At 39.6% G+C, this 19884-nt stretch overlaps 1 protein-coding gene across 2 annotated transcripts in view; it reads right to left on the bottom strand.

Annotated features, from left to right (window-relative positions):
* The window catches only part of LOC100081187 (glypican-5), a 700670-nt gene that overhangs the window by 672762 nt on the left and 8024 nt on the right, over positions 1-19884 (bottom strand). For both annotated transcript variants that reach the window (XM_029072823.2, XM_039913365.1), the window contains exon 2: positions 2262-2398. In XM_029072823.2, the coding sequence (XP_028928656.2) occupies positions 2262-2398 (137 nt within the window). The remainder of the gene's footprint in view (positions 1-2261; positions 2399-19884) is intronic.

The following is a 19884-nucleotide window of genomic DNA, read 5'->3' on the forward strand; positions in this document are numbered from 1 at the left end:
ACTCATGTACACATTCAAACCTTTTAATGGGCACCTGCTTATAAGGTATGTCTGGCTAATTGGAATGCTAACTGTAGAGCAGATGGGGCATTGATGTAGAGATTTTGTCTTAATTTATTGTCCTGGGACTTCCTAATTGCCAACTTAATTGGCAGGGACACACTACATTAAAATAATAATGTACAGCTAATTATTTCTCACTTAGGCCAGCAAATAACTTTGCCTCTTTCCAAGTGAATGAAAGGAACTAAACTGGGAGCAGGAATTGCCAAAGGGAAATTATCATACCTAAACTGTCTTGGCAGTTAAAATCAGTGTTAAAATCTATCCATATATTGATCTATTTATCAATCTAGATATAGATATGTTTGTCCTTCTCTAACACACCCTGGTGAAATTCACCTATGGGTACATTTAGGACTGAAAAAGCCAATACAGGGCTAATAGTCACAACCATATTGTGCATGCACAAAGACTATCCATTGCTGGACTGCTGGGCTTGTCTTTTTTGGGCACTCTTTTCACTTGGGGCTTCTTGTCTCATGATCCTTACAAATCTTCTTCTCAAAAAGAGGTTCTCCTTTTTGTTTATAATACTCTGTTCTGGTCTATTTGTAGAAACTGACTCCCATTTTTAAGCTATGTGAAATATTATTCTATTGCATCCATAAAATATTTCCTCTGTTTTCTTGCTTTCAATTTTCCAATTTCAGTTCACCCTTCCACAGCTATTTGGATAGCCTACTTTTGTCCATTTTCCTCATATGTCCTACTCACTCAAATAATTTTTGATTGGACCAATATGAGAAGCAGCAGGACCTAGTAAAAAGAGCATGGGCCTGGGAGTAAGAGGTCATGGGTTCTAATACTGGATCTGCTACTTGTGTGCTGTGTGACCTTGGGCAAGTCACTCAGCTTCCAAGACGATTATCTCGTATGTATCCCAGACTTAGCACTGTGCCTGGCACCTAGTAAATGCTTAACAGAAATCATTATAGGTTATCTTGGGAGACTATATTAATGTATATGGATTTTTTATACTATATTTGTACAGACACATACTATATATATATATATATGTATAATGTATAAATGTCTTGATAACTCAGTTTTAGCAGTAGTTTCAATAACTAATAGTTATTCAGTATCTCATTATCTTTCTGCCTGGACAATGGAAATTGATCTAGGGGTTCAAAGACTGCTTCAGGTGTGGTACAGTAATAACGTTGAGAAGTACGAGTCTCCCAGCTTCAAAGTCATACAAAACTTCCATAGGTGTTGAAAAAGGCCATTATCACTATTAAAATCATTATTTGGAATTTGAAATGTGGCCTAAAATCCAGTATCCAGCTATGAAGCATATGAGCCAAGTAGGAGAAGCATAATAATTGCACCTGTCAGATAACAGCAAGCAAAGCCCAGCAGTACCTGGGCCTCAGCCTCAGATAGAAAGAGTTCACTACCGCTCCTTAATAAGGAGATGGAGAATGGAAGGGGAAGACCACTTGGGTGGAAAAGCAGTCCTGAGGCTGCTGAGATAGCCACTCTGAGCAGTCTGGGTTGGAGATTTGGTGTAAGCAGGGCAATTATGAAGATGGAGCAATTAATCACCAAAACTGTAAAACAAAAACTCTGTAGGGGATTTGCAGTATTGAATTATTCAGTTGCTTGGAAAGGGTGAGCAAAACGTGAATTTCATTGATTTATTGCCAACCCAAGGTGTCTCATATGAATAATAAGAACTAAATAACTAGATAAAGGACTCTATTTTTAGTTTTGGTGACTTTCAATACTGTCAGTCTTTAAACTTCCGTTTCATTATTTGGTTTAGGATGATGGTACTGAGTTAGTTTTATACAAATCTCTATAATTTATCATTGACCAACGTTATTGGTTAAAACATTTTCAATCAAGTTGACAGTGATTTAAATATCATACCTAACCAACCTACATGACCAGATTTTAAATGCAGTTATATCTACGCCACCTTCTAAATGTTCATTTATTTCTCTTCAAAGCTTTTCAGTGTTTAACTTGCATTAAACATTCTAATTATTTCCTAAAGTAAATTTAGACATCATAGAATATTCTTCTACCCACTGAGTTAATGGAGGAAAAGGATCCATTGAATTTGAAAACTGAATTAGTTTCTATCTCTTTTTTTGTACTACTGTCTTGAATTCTGATTTATGCAAACAATCCATTTTGTTGGAAAATTAATACCTTACTTTTTCTTTCTCACTGTAAAACTAATGTCTTACTTTCTTCTGTTGCTAAGTGTTTCTTCATTGTCTCTTGCTGAGGAAATCTTCATCCCTTGTTTATCTTTACTCTGATCAAGAGAACAGTCAGGAGTCTGTGTAGGTGTTGCGACAGGGTTTCCACATATCTTGTTCACCTTAAAAATAAAGATTGGAATAGGAGGTTAGAAATATTGCATGAGTCCTGTATTTGACTTACAGTTTTCTTATGTTAAGGGATAAGATTAGCCCACCTTTCTAATAATTTGTGCTTGTATTCAATCAGATATTCTGAACTACAAAATAGAACCCATGCTGTGTTAATTTACCAAATGGTTTCAAAGAATGCGGATTTTCTGTAGTGAGCCTGATTAAATCAACTGTACCCAATAAAGAACAACTGTTCCAAATCCCATGCCTGCAAACTGCTCCATCAAGTAATCATATTTATTGAGTGCTTACTGTGTGCCGTCCAAAGTACTAAGTTCTTGGGCGAGTACAATATAACTAAGTTGATAGGGGAGGGTGCAGTTTGTGGCCTGGAAATGAATAGTTGGGTGTGCCCCCTGCGGCAGTAGATGCTGTTGTGTGGGCTGTGCTTTCCTCATTTGCTTTTGCCCCTGGATATCAGCTTCCCCTGCTGGGGATCCATCCCAGAACATGGCTAATCCAAAAGCACCCCCACCCCCACAAACATACCCAACCCTATATAGCCATGGGTATTCCAAGGAGAAGCACAAATGGAGGTAGGGGCATGACTGTGCTCTGGAAATGAGAGGAGAGAACAAATTTTAGCATGGGTTTCCACGGTCAGAACTCAAAATAGTTTTATAGGTAGGGTGGAGTGAGGGAAAAGACAAATCAACAGGAATGGGCTAGCTTTCATAGAAGAATCTACTGTGTCTTAATACTGACTACTAGAGTAACTAAATCACTTCTTGAGCCCATTCTTGGGACTACTGTCCTGCCATTTGATATTGATTATGGTGTCTAGGTGGTGCTGGTAAAATTAATAAAAATAATTATTATGGCATTTAAGCTCTTACTCTATAACAAGCACTCTGCTATGCTATAAGGTAGAAGAGGACAATAAGATCAGACACAGTCCCTGGGCCACATGGGGATCTCAGTATCAATCCTGATGCTACAGTTGAGAAAACTGAAAAACAGAGACATTTAGTGACTTGTCCAAGGTCACACAGCAAGCAAGTTGCAGAGCTTGGATCAGAATCCCAGTCTCCTAACTTTCAGGCCCATACTGTTTCCACAAGGTCACACTTCTCCAGCAGCTGAATACATAAATGTCCAGAGGCCACAACAGCCTTGTAGATCTCGATGTGGTTAGAACCTGATATCCTTAAACCTACGACCATTCATATATACGTAAAAGCAGATTTGAAGAGATCCAAAATATAGATGGAAATACTGGTGATTTTCTCACAGAATTTGACATTTTGTTGACACAATATATCAAAGCCCCCTCCCTAACGAATGGGAAAGGTGTAAAACAATTAACAATCTATTAGGCAGGCTTTTACTCTGAGCAGTACCAAAACACTTCCTTTGAAAAGCCCTATAGCTCAAATGAAACAAGCTGACTTGGGTGGCAAACTCTATTATTACACCCTGTCCCTGTCTCTCTCTCTCTCTCTCTCTCTCTCTCTTCTCTTTCAATTAAAAGCCTCATGCCTGTTTTGATCATTTTTCATTTTGGCTTGGATGGCAATTTTCTCCTTGCTCTCCTCCATGCTTTTTAACCTCCCTCCACTGCAATCAATCTGAAGTGCTTTATTTTCCTCCCTGAGTCTTATCTTTTCCTTCTCTCTATCACTGGCTTCCCTCTATCTTTTACTCTAATTCTAAACTTCCTTGAAACTTTTTCATACTTTGCCTTCATTACTCTTATTTGGTTTTCCCCTTGGTATCATTTTCTTCAATCTTTTACCCTTGCTACCAAGAAATTTTCTTGGTAATCAATCAATTTTATTGAGTGCTCACTGTGTGTAGAGTACTGTACTAAGCACTTAGGAGAGTAAAACAAAACAGAGTTAGTTGGTAGACCCATTCCCTACCCACACGGAGCTTACAGTCTAGAGGGGGAGACATAAATAGATAGATAGATAGATAGATAGATAGATAGATAGATAGATAGATAAATAAATAAATAAATAAATAAATAAATAAATACATAAATAAATAAAGGACTTTACATAAGTGTTGTGGGACTGAGGGAGAGGTTATTAAAGGGTGGAAATCCAAGTGTAAGGTCAACAATGCAGAAGGGAGTGGGAGAAGAGGAAATGAGGATTTAGTAAGACCTGGAGGAGATGTGCTTTCAATAAGACTGAAGTTGGGGAGAGTGATTGTCTTTTGGACATGAAGAAGAAAGGCACTCCAAGCCAGAGGCAGGATGTGGGCAAAGATTGGTGGCAAGACAGAGGAGATGGAAGTGCAGTGAGTAGGTTGGCATTAGAGAGGAAAGTGTGTGGGATGCAGTAAGAGAGCAATGAGGTGGTAGGAGGGACAAGGCGATTCAGTGCTTTAAAGCCAATGGTAAGGAGTTTCTGTTTAGTGTGGAGGTTGCTGGACAACAACCACCGTAAGTTCTTGAGGAGTGGGGAAATGCCGACTAAACCTTTTTGTAGAAAAATGATCCGGACATTAGAGTAAAATGATCTGGAAATCCTTGGAATGGGGAGAGACAGGAGACAGGAAGGTCAGCAAGGAGGCTGTAAGCTCGTTGTGGGCAGGGAATTTGTCTCATTTTTGTTGTATTGTCCTCTCCCAAGTGCTTAAGTATGGTGCTCTCATCAAATATGATTGACCGACTGACTGAGTCTGATACAATAGCCAAGGCATGATAAGATCAGTGCTGGGATTAACATGATAGCAGATGGTGGTGCTGTCTACAGTTTTGTAAAAGTCAGGGGAAGGACAGAGTTTGGATGAGAAAATAAAGAGTATGTTTTGGACATTTTAAGTTTGAGTCGGTGGGACACCCAAGTAGAGATGTCCCAAAGTCAGTAGGAAATGCGAAACTGTAGAGAGGGAGAGTACTCAGGGCTGTAGATGTAGATTGGGAATCATCTGCACAGAGATGGTAGTTGAACCTTGCTGGGGCAGATGCAAGCAAAACTGGTTGGAGAGAGCCCCTGTCCCACACAGAGCTCGCAGTCTCAATCACCATTCCAAAGATGAGGCACCTGAGGCCCAAAGAAGTGGCTTCCCCAAGTCATACAGCAGTCACATGGTGGAGCCGGGACTAAAACCCTTGACATCCGACTCCAAGGCCTGTGCTTAATCCACTACACCATGCTGCTTCTGAAAAAGTCCACTATGCCATCTGTAAAAAGTCCATTTTACAGATAAGAAGACTGAGGTCCAGAAGTTGTCACCTGTCCAAGATCCTACTGTTGACAAGTGGTGGAGCCAGGATTATAACCCACATTCTATGACTTCCAGGAATGTGGTCTTTCCACAAGAGCACACTGCTTAAACAGCTGGAGCAAATAGAAAACTTGAGAGTCAATTCCATTCAAAGAGGACAGAACAATGAGACCTCAATTGGCTGTCTCAGGTCACTAGGTTGGGTCACTCATGGAGTGACTGGGAACTGACTCCAGACAATGGTGTCCTTCATTTCACTGGAACTTGGGAAGAAAAGTTTTTCTGGAGCCAACTCAAATGAAAGAAGATGGGTCTAACATAAGTAGAGAGGTTGCCCAGTGGCTGATTTGCTCTCATCTGCCAGGGATCTATTCCCCTCAAAGCAGTTGCACACTATTTTAGCAGGTCATCATGCTACCATTGAAAGGTGGTGGAATTTGCCTAGCCATGTTTCTGGAAATCAAATAAAGCTCACGTCATCAAAGGCTGCATCTTGGTCCTTTAAAGCAAATGCATATTGCCGCAGACACCTGGAGTTTAGGTCAGGTCTGAGGCTCGATAATAGTGGGCTTTGTAGATGGGAGGACTAGATCTCCTCGTGAAATTCCAATTTTCATTAGGTGGATGACTTGGCTGTTATTTTGAACATAAGGACTATTGAACTTGAGATCATTCAAACCTTTCAATGAACAACACTATTAGATAAAGAGAAAACTGGGGATTTGGTGCCAAGAAATGACCTCTTTGGTTAAGAGAAAATCAGCAGTAGCTATAAGTTAGGCTACAGTGCTATCTAGGTCATACTTCTTAAAGTTAAGTTTCCTAAGCAAAGTTCTAACCAGGCAGGACTTTCTGGCTGCACTGGTGTGTATTGAATTAAATTTAAAGTCAGATCAATTGATGGTATTTTAGTGCTTACTGTGGGCATAGCAGGGCAGCAGAGGTCAATCATGTAGATATAGCAGGAGCAAGAACAAGGATGTAGTGGTTAGTAACATCAGTATATTGGGTTGAAATGACTAAATAAATAGTTGAATTTGTGTCTACATTAGCACTGAAGGTGCATGGAAAGAGCACAGGCTTGGGAGTCAGAGAATGTGGATTCTAATCTTGGCTCCTCCACTTGTCTGCTGTGTGATCTTAGGTAAGTCACTTACCTTCTGTGCCTTGGGGACCTCACTTATAAAATAGGGATTATGACTGTCAGCCCCATATGATTACCTTATATTTACCCCAGTGCTTAGAACAGTGCTTGGCACATAGTAAGCACTTAACATATATCATCATTATCATTATTACTATTATAATGCTATAATGGCATAACAACAAAACTGAAGAGTCATTATCCACCCCCTTTGCCTAACTTTCTCATCTTGGCCTGGGTTATCCTTCCATTCTTTAAACCGATATCTTTCCTCCTCTTCATGATGTTAGCCCAAACCATCTATTCTCGAAATTCTTTACCTCTTTTAACTAGTTTCTCATCCTGGTTCCATTTCCAGCTTAAGTAAACTATCAAAGTCTGAGTATTGCCATATGACATTTTATAAATAGGGTATTGAGCATTTGATGTTAGTAAAAATATTTGAGTTATTGTATTTTTCTTTATAAAATGTTTGATTTTGGCTGGAGGCAATAGGAAGCAGTCTTGGATTTGATGTTTTTTAATTGTCTTTGCTTTTCTACCAGTTAAGCCACAAGAGGGAGCATTAGGATTTCAATCCTGTATTTGCACATACTTCAAACTTGCCTTGGGATAAGAGAAACTTATTTTATAACTTTTGATTGGTCAGTGGAACACTATGCCCCTCATGGGCCTTATGGACAAAGCCTGATTTTACCAGGCACCTCTGGCTCTCATACTGCAGGTTAACTCAAGTAGGTCATAACTGCAAATAATTTTAATCTTACCAGGACAAAATTATAGCTCCTAAAAAAAAAAAAAGAAAAAAAAATCTTGAAACTGGCAGTGCAAAAATAAAAATGTAAATGAAGAAATAGTCTAGTGCTGGGAGAGAATAAAGGTGCAGGTAAAGCTTTCAGTATTAAACCACCTCCATTAGTTGATTGCCTCTCAACTTTCTGAGACCCAGTGAGTCCCTTTGTAAAGGCTAGCAGAAGACCCAGCAACAAATAATAAAGTGAATGCATGAATGAAACTGGGAAATTATAAAAGGCAAAATGGGATACCCAAAAGAATCTATAAGCTTGGAGAAAGGAATCAATACTGCTGCTATATAAAAAATGTGCAAAGTATAATAGACCCTCCCTGAAGAATGATAGATGAGCCCCAGGCCGAGACTCCAAGACTGAGAATGTGCAAAGGGGAATTAATTACAGTGCTGTTTTCTTAGAGCCACTTTAGTCTCAGCCTTGTCAGTCATGTTCCGGCTGGAGAATGGAATGGAATAAATGACCACGTGGACCGGATTTGCAGAATATTGTATGGGATGTATACAGTTTTCACCCATATTATCTAGCTACTGGCAAAACCGGGACTATAACCCAGGTCCCCAAATTGCAGAGCAGAACTTTTTCCACTGGGTCAACTGTATGGCCCTGAAACCCTGCCTTGGAAGCCTTACAAGTTCAGTTGTTGGCACAATAACCTTTTGCAAGCCTATAAATTTGTCTAGCATTTGTCTTAGTATTTAGTGCACATTCTGTACAGTGGCCTGTCTTAATCTGAAAATATTCTGAAATCACATCTCAGCCAGGGAGGTCTTCCCGGGATTAAACTCTAATCATTCCTCTTTATAGATATAAATAAATATCATTTCAGCTTTTCAGAGCCTAAGTACTGCAAGCTATTTGTAAGCAGGGTACATGTTTATTGTACTGTACCAGCACTTAGTACACTGCTCTGGATATGGTAAGTTTTCAATAAATGCCACTGATTAATCACAGAACCTGCTGCATTTAAATACACATTTTTGCATGTCTTATTAACTCCATTACTTCCTTCTAGCTGTAATTTACTTAAGTGTCTGTCTTCTCCACTAGATTGTAAGCTCCTTGAGGGTAGGTATATAGGTATCATTTATACTAATTCTACTGTACCCTTCCAAAAGCTTCATTCATTCATTCAATCATATTTATTGAGCACTTACTATGTGAAAGAGCACTGTACTAAGCACTTGGAATGTACAATTCGGCAACAGATAGAGACAATCCCTGCCCAACAATAGGCTCACAGTCTGAAAGGGGGAGACACAGCAAAACAAGTAGGCATCAATACCATTAAAATAAACAGACCCATATATATATATATATATATATATATATATATATACATATAAATCATTAATAAAATAGAGTAATAATACATACAAATATACACATGTGCTATGGGGAGGGGAAAAGAGTAGAGAAGAGGGAGAGAGTGGGGGAATGGGAAGGGGAGGAGGGGCAGAGGGAAAGAGGGGACACAGACTGGGAAGGCCTTGTGGAGGAAGTGAGCTCTTAATGAATGCTATTGATTGATATAACAAAGGAATTACTTCCCAGTGTTAGCTCTGTACCCTGATGTACTAATGTCCAATTATTTTCTATACTCATTCCTTCAGATACAGAAGCAAATTTTTTCATGCCCCATGATCAGCATTTTATTTTTAAATGGTACTTGTTAAGTGCTTACTCTGTGCCAAGCACTGTACTAAGCACTGTGATAGATACAAGATAATCAGATTAGACACATGGGGCTCACAGTCTAGATAGGAGGGAGTGGGATTGAATCCCCATTTTACAGATGAGGAAACAGACACAGAGGTTAAGTGAGCTGCCCAAGGTCTCACATCAGACAAGTGATGTCTGGATTAGACAAGAGTCAGGATTAGAGCCCAGAATTTCCGGCTCCCAGTACCAAACTCTTTCCACTAAGCTATGCCGCTTCTGACCTTTGCCAATATCTCCAGTAATTCTTTTCTGATGCTACAGATCTTCAAAACTGCCATTCTACTGCTCCCATCACTGCACTTTTATCTCCAACTGAATACCCCATTGTCTCTTCTTCCCCACAGCATTAATTTTGATGCCTACCAAGCAGAAGAGGTAGCTAAACTGGGCCACTCCCCTCATATTAATAGTAAAATACTTTTTATTGAGCCCACACTGTTAGTTTAATGCTCTGTACAAGACCCTTGAGAAAGTACACAGAAGCACAAAGCACATTCCCTAGCCACAAGGAACTTATACTCTAATAAGGGGGACAGACATAAAACATATTTACAAGTAATAATGTTGGCATTTAAGTGCTTACTATGTGCAGAGCACTGTTCTAAGCCCTGGGGTAAATACAGGGTAATCGGGTTGTCCCACGTGAGGCTGACAATCTTAATCCCCATTTTACAGATGAGGTAACTGAGGCACAGAGAAGTTAAGTGACTTGCCCACAGTCAGCTAGTGCAGAGCAGGGATTCGAACCCATGAACTCTGACTCCCAAGCCCATAGTACTCTTTCAACTGAGCTATGCTGCTCCTCAAGTAGTGGAATAAGGATAAAGAAATTGAATATTCAGTTGGATAGGCATACACACAAAAGTGCTAAGGATAGGTTAACTATATGAATAATTGTTACAGCTGACTAATGGATTGATAACACCCTGAGTGTTGGTTATTAGTTGGGGATGGCTTGTTGGAAGAAGTGGGATTTTAGCAAGGCTTTGAGGGTGAGGAGGGATGGGGTCTGACAGATTTGGAGTAGGGGGGCATAAACAGCAGGTTGTATGCAGATGAAATTAGGTATGATATGATTAGAAATTGGACAATCTATTCTCCACTGGATTTGAAAAATTCTTATTTTTCGACAAAAGGAAGTTACCTGCTGATATAAAATCAAACATTTCTTCTGTATCACGCAATATTTTCTCTCTGACCTCCCTTCCTCCTCTCTCGCTCCGCTCCGGTCTATTCTTCACTCCGCTGCCCGGCTCATCTTCCTGCAGAAACGATCTGGGCATGTCACTCCCCTTCTTAAACAACTCCAGTGGTTGCCTATCGACCTCCGCTCCAAACAAAAACTCCTCACTCTAGGCTTCAAGGGTCTCCATCACCTTGCCCCTTCCTACCTCTCCTCCCTTCTCTCTTTCTACCACCCACCCCGCACGCTCCGCTCCTCTGCCGCCCACCTCCTCACCGTCCCTCGGTCTCGCCTATCCCGCCGTCGACCCCTGGGCCACGTCCTCCCGCGGTCCTGGAACGCCCTCCCTCCTCACCTCCACCAAACTGATTCTCTTCCCCTCTTCAAAACCCTACTTAAAACTCACCTCCTCCAAGAGGCGTTCCCAGACTGAGCTCCTCTTCTCCCTCTACTCCCTCTGCCACCCCCCCCCCCTTTACCTCTCCGCAGCTAAACCCTCTTTTTCCCCTTTTCCCTCTGCTCCTCCACCTCTCCCTTCCCATCCCCACAGCACTGTACCCGTCCGCTCAACTGTATATATTTTCGTTACCCTATTTATTTTGTTAATGAATTGTACATCGCCTTGATTCTATTTAGCTGCCATTGTTTTTACGAGATGTTCTTCCCATTGACGCTGTTTAGTGCCATTGTTCTTGTCTGTCCGTCTCCCCCGATTAGACTGTAAGCCCGTCAAATGGCAGGGACTGTCTCTATCTGTTGCCGACTTGTTCATCCCAAGCGCTTAGTACAGTGCTCTGCACATAGTAAGCGCTCAATAAATACTATTGAATGAATGAATGAATGAATATTTTCAGAAACAACTTGTATCATTACATGTTCTAAGACTGTGAGCCCCTAGAAGACCAGGGACTTTGTTTACATTCCACCCATGTATTCTTTCCTGGTGTTTAGTATAGTGTGCTGCAAAGAGCAAGTGCTTAATAACCCAAACCCTAACCCTAATTACTACTTTTACTATATGTGCTTTTGTGAGATTCTTAAGTCAGAAATTCTGCAAAGAAGTTTGGGCCACTGAGTAGCTGTTTTCTTTGCTTCACTCACACCTCTTTTGATATTCCAGGAGATAACATTTCTTTGATTTCATAGGCTCAAACAGAGCTAAATTCAGATATCTGGCTATCTTTATAGGAGGACAAAAAAGGTGTGGATACAACTTTCCTCACAATGCCATCACAAGCCAGTTTATGTACATATATCAATGTTATTATAGGCAGCATTTTGTGGAAGAATGTTTCTTATCCCATCTCTCAACTGAGAACCTTGGGCAACTCAGCTTCAAGACCCTGATTTATATGCCACTAATAGATCACTTTGATCTTGAATGCCACCTTTGAGAAGGGCAGCAATATAGGTATTTTAGAGAGAAGCTAAGGAGCTGACATCTTTGAGAAAGAGTGAAGGACCACCACCTTTGGGAAGTCCCTTTGAGGTGATAGTGAGGTCATTTACCATCTCAAGCTGTCCCTGTATCCAGATCTTAATAATAATAATAATGTTGGCATTTGTTAAGCGCTTACTATGTGCAGAGCACTGTTCTAAGCGCTGGGGTAGACACAGAGGAATCAGGTTGTCCCACGTGGGGCTCACAGTCTTCATCCCCATTTTACAGATGAGGGAACTGAGGCACAGAGAAGTTAAGTGACTTGCCCACAGTCACACAGCTGACAAGTGGCAGAGCTGGGATTCGAACTCATGACCTCTGACTCCAAAGCCTGTGCTCTTTCCACTGAGCCACGCTGCTTCTCCATAAGATCTTGATGTTATACTGCTTTTAGACACTTCTATATAAAGATGTTCACTCCAAAGCCCTGTCCCACAGCACTTACGTATGTAGTCTTATACTCTGCCATTTTCCTATTTCTTACTTATTTCAGTGTTTGTCTCCTCCTTTAGATTGTATGCTCCTTCTTGGCATGGATCTTGACTGTACTGTATTTTCCTAGTTATTTAGGACAATTATATTAATGTCCATCTCCTCCTTTAGCCTGTAAGTTCACTGTGGGCAGGCAATGTGTCTGTTATGTTGCTATATTGGACTCTCCCTAGCACTTAGTACAGTGTTTAGCACACAGCACCCAATAAATATAACTGACTGACAGTTCTGCATGAAATAACCATTCAGTGAATACTAATGATTGACAAAGTAGTCTGTCACACTTTTTCATATAGAGATAGAGCCTGAACTGCAATCTATTTTTTCCTCCCTCTCTTTTCTTGCCTTATATCCTTTCCATTCCGCCCATTTCCTTTCACCATTCACACAGAACAATAACATTCTCCCTTCCCCAGATCTTGCCTTACTTCCCAGTCAACTTTGCTTTCCTTACCCTAAATCCACTTTTCTGTCACTCAGTCCCATCTGTCTTGTTGCCCAGGGATACTTTATTTACTTTTTTTTAAGTGAGGGAATTCCCTTGAGTCCTACATCTCCTTTTGACTATAAATGTTTGTTAATACTTAACCTACTGAATGAAAACAAAACAATCTCTTCCTACAAAAATCCTTTACAAGAGAAACCATCTTGCCATATTGCAATTGTGAAGAAATAAAATCTATCAAAAGAGCGGAATGTTCAATAGCTCATTAAATGGCAGTAGAAACAATGAAGAATAATCTCCTGCAATTGCAGTATTAAATGGACTATTAGTTTTATTTCGCAAATACACTGACTATAAGCCTATTTCATGGAGAATGGCATTCATATATGAAACTGAAGGCAGTATATAAGGGATAATATTTCAAGGACACAACTCTTGTAGAACTTATTTACACTAGAATGTTCATTGTTTTATAATTCAAAAGCCTGATGTCCACGAAGTTTAAGGTTTCTACATCTCTCCTTCCCCCTACCCCACAGTATTCAAATCTTTCCATTCAACTTTTCTCCTGCAAGTTATTAGCCTTCCCAGTCCTAGTAGGTTCTCCTTCTTTCCCATCTACCTCTTTGGGATACCTCTGCTCTAACTCCCCTCCCCTTAACAATATTTGCAGGATTCATCTGTACTTCTTGTTTGTTTACCTCTGATCTATAATCAATATGCTCAATTAAGGTACTTCCTTTTCTCAAATGCACCAGAACAGAGTGAGACAAAGAATTTGTTATTGGTTGAATATAGTATTTATTAAATGCATATTGTGAGCTAAGCACTGTATTAAGCACTTGCATCAATTTAGTATAATTAGATCAGACCTGGTCCCTATACCAGATCACATTATAGGCTGTTGAATGATAATAATGGATTAGGGATAATAATAAATCAACAAATGCAACAGTGGTAAAATAAACTTTTTTTTGAATAGTAGAGTCCTCAAACTCTTCATGGCATCATACAAATAGTGCTTAGTTACAAATTGCTCTGACTTTCCAGTATTCTAGATGTTCCAAAATCAGGGAATGGAGCTTCTAGTCTGTGGTGTCTGTTTTGCATATAAATATCTGTAATATAGTTGACTATTTACATAGAAGAATAATGGTGAGTCCAGTAGTTTATATGAAGTTGCAACTCAGTTCTGGCAATGTTATCTTTGTTTTATGAGAAGTATTAAGGAAGGACCCTTCTCAGAGTCGCACCTGGAGGGTTTCCAGTACTCTACCGGTCTCAACAAAGAGAGGGAGAGTCAAGCAGAGGTATATCCACTCCATTCCTAGACTGGGCAGTGACTAGCGAGTGGAAGACAATCTACTAGAAGTCAAAATACACCTGAACTGGGCAGCAGTGCCACAGGAGAGAGTCGAGGGTGAAGATTCAAGTTTACAATGCAAAAGGAGGCAATGTTAAAACACTTCCATATTTTTACCAAGAAAACTCTATGGATACACTACCAGAACGATTGTAAATGGAGGAGGGACTTTTTGAGACAGATGTGTCAATGGCATCGCTATGGGTCAGAGAGAACTTGACAACATAAGACAAGACAAGACTACGGGAGGACAAATTGGCCCAAAATCAGTGTCAATAGTGTCAATCAGGATTCACTGCAGGCCAATCTCATATTGCTATTTCAATTTTATTTTTCCAAAAGCAATAAGTTGTTCAAGATTTCTCATTCAGAATTTTATTACATTAAAAGATTAAATGCTTTTTATATCGGGAATGAATAACAATTTGATAAAGACTCCAAGATTCAAGGATGAAAATAGGTTTTTTGTCTCAGAGTGAAAAACAAACTTCTAAGATTATATGAATGATATTACTTGAAGCCCAAATTTAAGATTTCCCAAACATGTACCATTAGTTCCACTAGAAAACTCTTTACTGGTTAATTCCTCAGAGCCATATATATAATTTTAATAATCTCAAGAGAGTTTTGTCCCATGTAGTGACTAACTCCTTTATACTCTATGCCTGAATAAAGGTGATCATCATTCAGTGAAATTTCAAAACAATAAAATCAGAAAACAAAGACAGAACAGCAAAGATGAATGTATGAACTGTAGCCATGTGGAATTCTCACACAAAAATATACTCATGCAGGCTACCTGCCCAGATATGCTACCTCACTGCAACTATATACAAATCCGGGTGGTAACTAGTAAGAGAAGGAGAAGATGAAGAACAAAGTTTTCTCCTTTTTACCTTCAGAAGAGCAAGGTTTTGTCTCTTCCTAAGAGAAAGAATGTGATATACTGGAATAGGAGGTAATTAGTTTCAAGTCTCAGGCTCCTGCATAATAATAACATTTATTGTTACGGTATTTGTTAAGTGCTTACTATGTGCCAGGCACTGTACTAAATGCTGGGGTAGAGACAAGGTCATCAGATTGGACACAGTCCCTGACACATAGGGCTAAACATCCCCATTTTACAGATGAGGGAACTGAAGCATGGAGAAGTAAAATAACTTGTCCAAGCTCGCACAGCAGACAAGTGGAGGAGCTGGGAATAGAACCCAGGTCCTCCTGACTTTCATGTCCATGGTCTATCCACTAGACCATGCCGCTTCTCAATCATTTGCTATTTGGGGAAAGCACTGTTTGGCAAAGTATGGGGACCAGGTTAGTGGCCTAGGGATGATATAGGTTTTACTAACTGATTGAAAAATGGGAACTATGCTTGCATATATGAGCAGTAATTTCAATTTCTAGTTTCTAAGAATAGACTATTACTGATTGAATAAAACGATCAATGAATATATATATATATGAACATATTGAGATATATATCTGAGAATTACAGCTCAGACCACATGTAACTGTGACGGGCACAGTGCTTGCCTCCTCCCTTCAGCAACACAACCCACATTCAGACACTGGGGTCTCCCCATAGCTCTGGGCCCAAGTAGATATTGCAGGAATAAAAGTTGAAGGGGGGGGGGGGAAGTTGCGTATGTGTGTAGAGGGTTGCGGGGAATAAAGAGAGAAATTTGCCGTTTTTCCCTGATTCCAATTGCTTTGGCCAATTCTACTAGGAAATACCACAGTCCCACTCTACCCTCAACTGGGCCGCAGAGTGAGAAAAGTTAACTCCAAGCAAACTGTACATTCCAGCAGCCAACTTATAGAAGAGGTGGGCTCTCCATGGGTCTACTAATGAAAATGACTATTTTCCAGCGAGTCAGAGTCCAAAATATTATTGCTAAGCTTCCTGTTCACACTAGCAGTGCAGATCACAGCTTATCCAGTATCTCATCCTTCGAACGTTAATTCTTCAGACTGAGGACCATTTTGTTCCAGTTCTTCATCCCAGCATTAATAAAGCAAGAGGATGGGAGTTTACGGGAATGAAGAGAAATGTTTCTCTGCCCCCTCCCACTTCCCCTCCACCCTTCCCACTTCCTGCCACTTCTCTACCCACCAACAGTCCAGGTTTGGCACCTGGCAAACAAAAAACCAAAGTAAGCCTTTTTTTGTTTTGTTTTTCTTTGAAAGTATTGTGGGGCATTGTTATTAGCAACGCTTCTCTTTTAAAGAATATCTATCTCCTCTTAAAAGCATATACACCCCTTTGCAAATATTTCTGTTAGAGTTGAGACCGCAGGCAAGTTCATAAAAACAAAAATGAAAGCATCATTTAAAATGATTCATTAAATAGATATCAGCATACAGTTATCAGGGGAACAGCCTAGATGAGTATATAGAGCACTAGCCTGGGAGTCAGAAGATCTGAGTTATAATCCCAGCTTTATCACCTGCTGTGTGACCCTGGAAAAAACACAATTTCTCTGTGCATCAGTTTCCTCAACCGTAAAATGGAGATTCATTCCTACTCCCTCCTACTCAGAAAGTGAGTCTCATGTGGATTAGGGACTGTGTTCAACCTGATTTTTTGTATCTTCTCTAGTGTCTACTTACTGCAGTCTTTGGCAAATAGTAAGCTCTTAGTAAATACCATAAATAATTACTTAACTGTTTGTGCTACCCAGTCTCAGTGGATCTGTTTTTGCATTATAAAATACCTTTTTCTATGAAGAAAACACTTTAACATTTTTAGACCATTTTTAGTTTGGTTGGTTTGAGGTAGGTAGGACTTTAATGCTTCAATTAAATGTAAATTGGCATCTCCCATATGGGATTCCCATTTTTTCAGTTTTCTTTTGGCTAATTTCTAATTTCATGCTTTGGTAGTGTCAATCATTATCTCTTTTTGATATGATCCTTTCTTCCAGGATGGATAATTTAATTAAGCCATAGCCATTATTGCTTGAATGTGTCTAATCCTTTCCTACCAACTTTCCTGCCATTCAAGACCATGATAAGTGTTTTTGTGCAGGCTAATTTTTTTTTTTATTTTTCTTTTGGTATCTATTAAGCACTTACTAGGTGACAGACACTGTACTAGGTGCTGAAGTAAATTCAAGATAATCAGATTGAACACAGTCCATGTCCCATATGGGGCTCACAGCCTTAATCCCTGTTTTACAAATGAGGTAACTGAAGCACAGATAAATTAAGTGCCTTGCCCAAACTCACATATCAGACAAGTGACAGAGCCAGAATTAGAACCCAGGTCCTTCTCACTCCCAGGTCTATTTTCTAAACATTAGGCTCCGCTGCTTCTCATGCATATTTTAAAAACCATCATTTCTTCTTGCTCATTGACTCCCATGTTCATTGCCCTACCAAACTTTACAAGACTTCTAACTCCCTCCTGAAGCACCTGGCAGACTCACTTCCCTTATCAACTCTACTGTTTTGTTCACTCCTCAATCCCTAGTATAGTGCTCAACACACAGTAAATGCTCGATAATCAATCACTGTGCTTGGAACTTGTACTCAGCAATACAGCAGAGTTGGTTAGACGTGTTCTCAGCCCTCAGTGAACTTACAGTCTAGAGGGGAAGACAAACACTAATATAAATAAATTATGGGTATGTGCATAAGTGCTGTGGATCTTAGGATGAGGTGAATAGCAAGTGCTCAAAGGGTACAGATCCAAGAGTACAGGAAACATGAAGGGGGAGGGAGTCAGGGAAAAGAGGACTTAATCAGGGAATGTGTCTTGGAGGAGATGTGACTTTAATACAGCTATGAAGGTGGGGAGAGTGTTGGCATTGCACTGATGGGCGGGGAGTTCCAGACCAGGGGGAGAAATTGGGAAAGGGGGTGACAGAGTGAAGCCACTGGAAACCTCTCTCATCTTCCCAGCATGAGGCCCAGGAACTCTGTCCCCAACACATCTCATGCAAGTGGGGCCACAACAACAACAGCAACAGTGCACAGCTTTTACAAATTTTCAAAACTTGGATAGGTTTGCCTGTATCAATAATCCCAATGACCTGTCTAGCAGTTCCTTGAGTCCCCTACTTGTCCCCTATAGCATTTCAATTTCTTTGTCATTTATGCTGCTTTGGATTGATGTTATTTCACTTTCCTGTTGTGTTATCAGTAAATAATTATCCACCTTATTTCTAGAGTGTGAGCCTAGAGGGCCAGGGACTATGACTAGCTCTTACTGATATATGTATTTTTTCCCAGAGTTTAGTACAGTGAGAGCTTAATAAATATTTTTTCAAAAATCTACTACTACAATTACTATTAATACTATTATTACTACTCCAACTACTATTCCAACTATTAACTACTAATAGAGTGTGAGGCTAAAAAGTCATTCTATCTGGCCTTATGTCTGAGGAGGGAACTCCAAAAGAAGATGCGGATGGAACCTTTTTCTATGAGCTGCCTTTCAGTAGGAAGTCTGCTTTATCTTGGGTGCAGAGTGAATTCTCTCTCTGGACAGCTCCTGTAAAAATCAAAGTCAATCTTCTTTTGGATGGTAGTGCTATCATTTCAGCTCACCCTAATATTCCACAACAGATGGCAAAGTCCCCAAGAGTTGATCACATACCCGCTGAAATTTTCAACACAAAAGGGAGGTACTGCTTGAAGATGCCAAAAAGAAGTCCTGTCAATGACAGCTCTGAAATTCAAGTCTTCATGACAATCCCACTTTTCCCCCCCTCACTGTGTAGGGATTGACTTTTCAACTCTGAAACAGCAGCAGACTAAGATGGGAAACTGAAAGCAAATCTAAATTGTTCTGACTTAATTAGACAGAGATGCCTGGAAGCATCAGAAGGAATTATTCTATCCCTCTATTTTTCAGACGCATTTGTGTGTAGGTGTGCATGTTGAAGCAGATTTGATTAGACACTATAGCATCTTTAGTAACAGAATTTCATTAAAATAGAACAATATATGGCATTTAGCTCAAACTCTTAAAGTAGGTTTCTCAAATTGGATTTAATATTTCTTCTAAAGTAATTTGTATGTGGCTATCCAAACAGAAGATATAATAATGATAGACACATACATGAAAACTTCTGTGTGAAAAAACTATTAGAAATTACACTCTGCTACTATTGAAAAATCACAAAAGATCTTCATCTTTTATAATCACAAAGAAAATGAATTGTGGACACATGATTCAACTGAAGCCATTGTACAGTGTAAGGATATAGTTATTTACTCCAGTTAAATGGATGGAAAATCATTATTCTGAAACATCTGTAGTTATTTCTGGGACTTCTTCAATAGTGACTCCTGAACCAGACTTAAGTGTCCCTAATATATGTCTTATAAAAAAGAGTGTCAACAGAAGAATGTTATTAAAATCAGTAGTTATATAAAGACAAACTGAATTTTAATTATGAGCAAATATTGTAGTTTTAAGACATTTTGGGATCTAATTATCAAAAATTAGCTTTATACCAGATAAGTATGAATGATGAACAATAACACTATTCTCCTTATCTCACAAGCCTGTAACCATAGCGTTGTTCTTGATTCATCTCTTTCATTCAACCGACATATTCCATTTGTCACCAAATCTTGTCAGTTCTATATTCATAACATCACTAAAATCCACCTTTTTCCTCTCCATCCAAACTACTGCCACACTAA

This window comes from Ornithorhynchus anatinus, chromosome 10, assembly GCF_004115215.2.
Source record: "Ornithorhynchus anatinus isolate Pmale09 chromosome 10, mOrnAna1.pri.v4, whole genome shotgun sequence".
NCBI lineage: Eukaryota > Metazoa > Chordata > Mammalia > Monotremata > Ornithorhynchidae > Ornithorhynchus > Ornithorhynchus anatinus.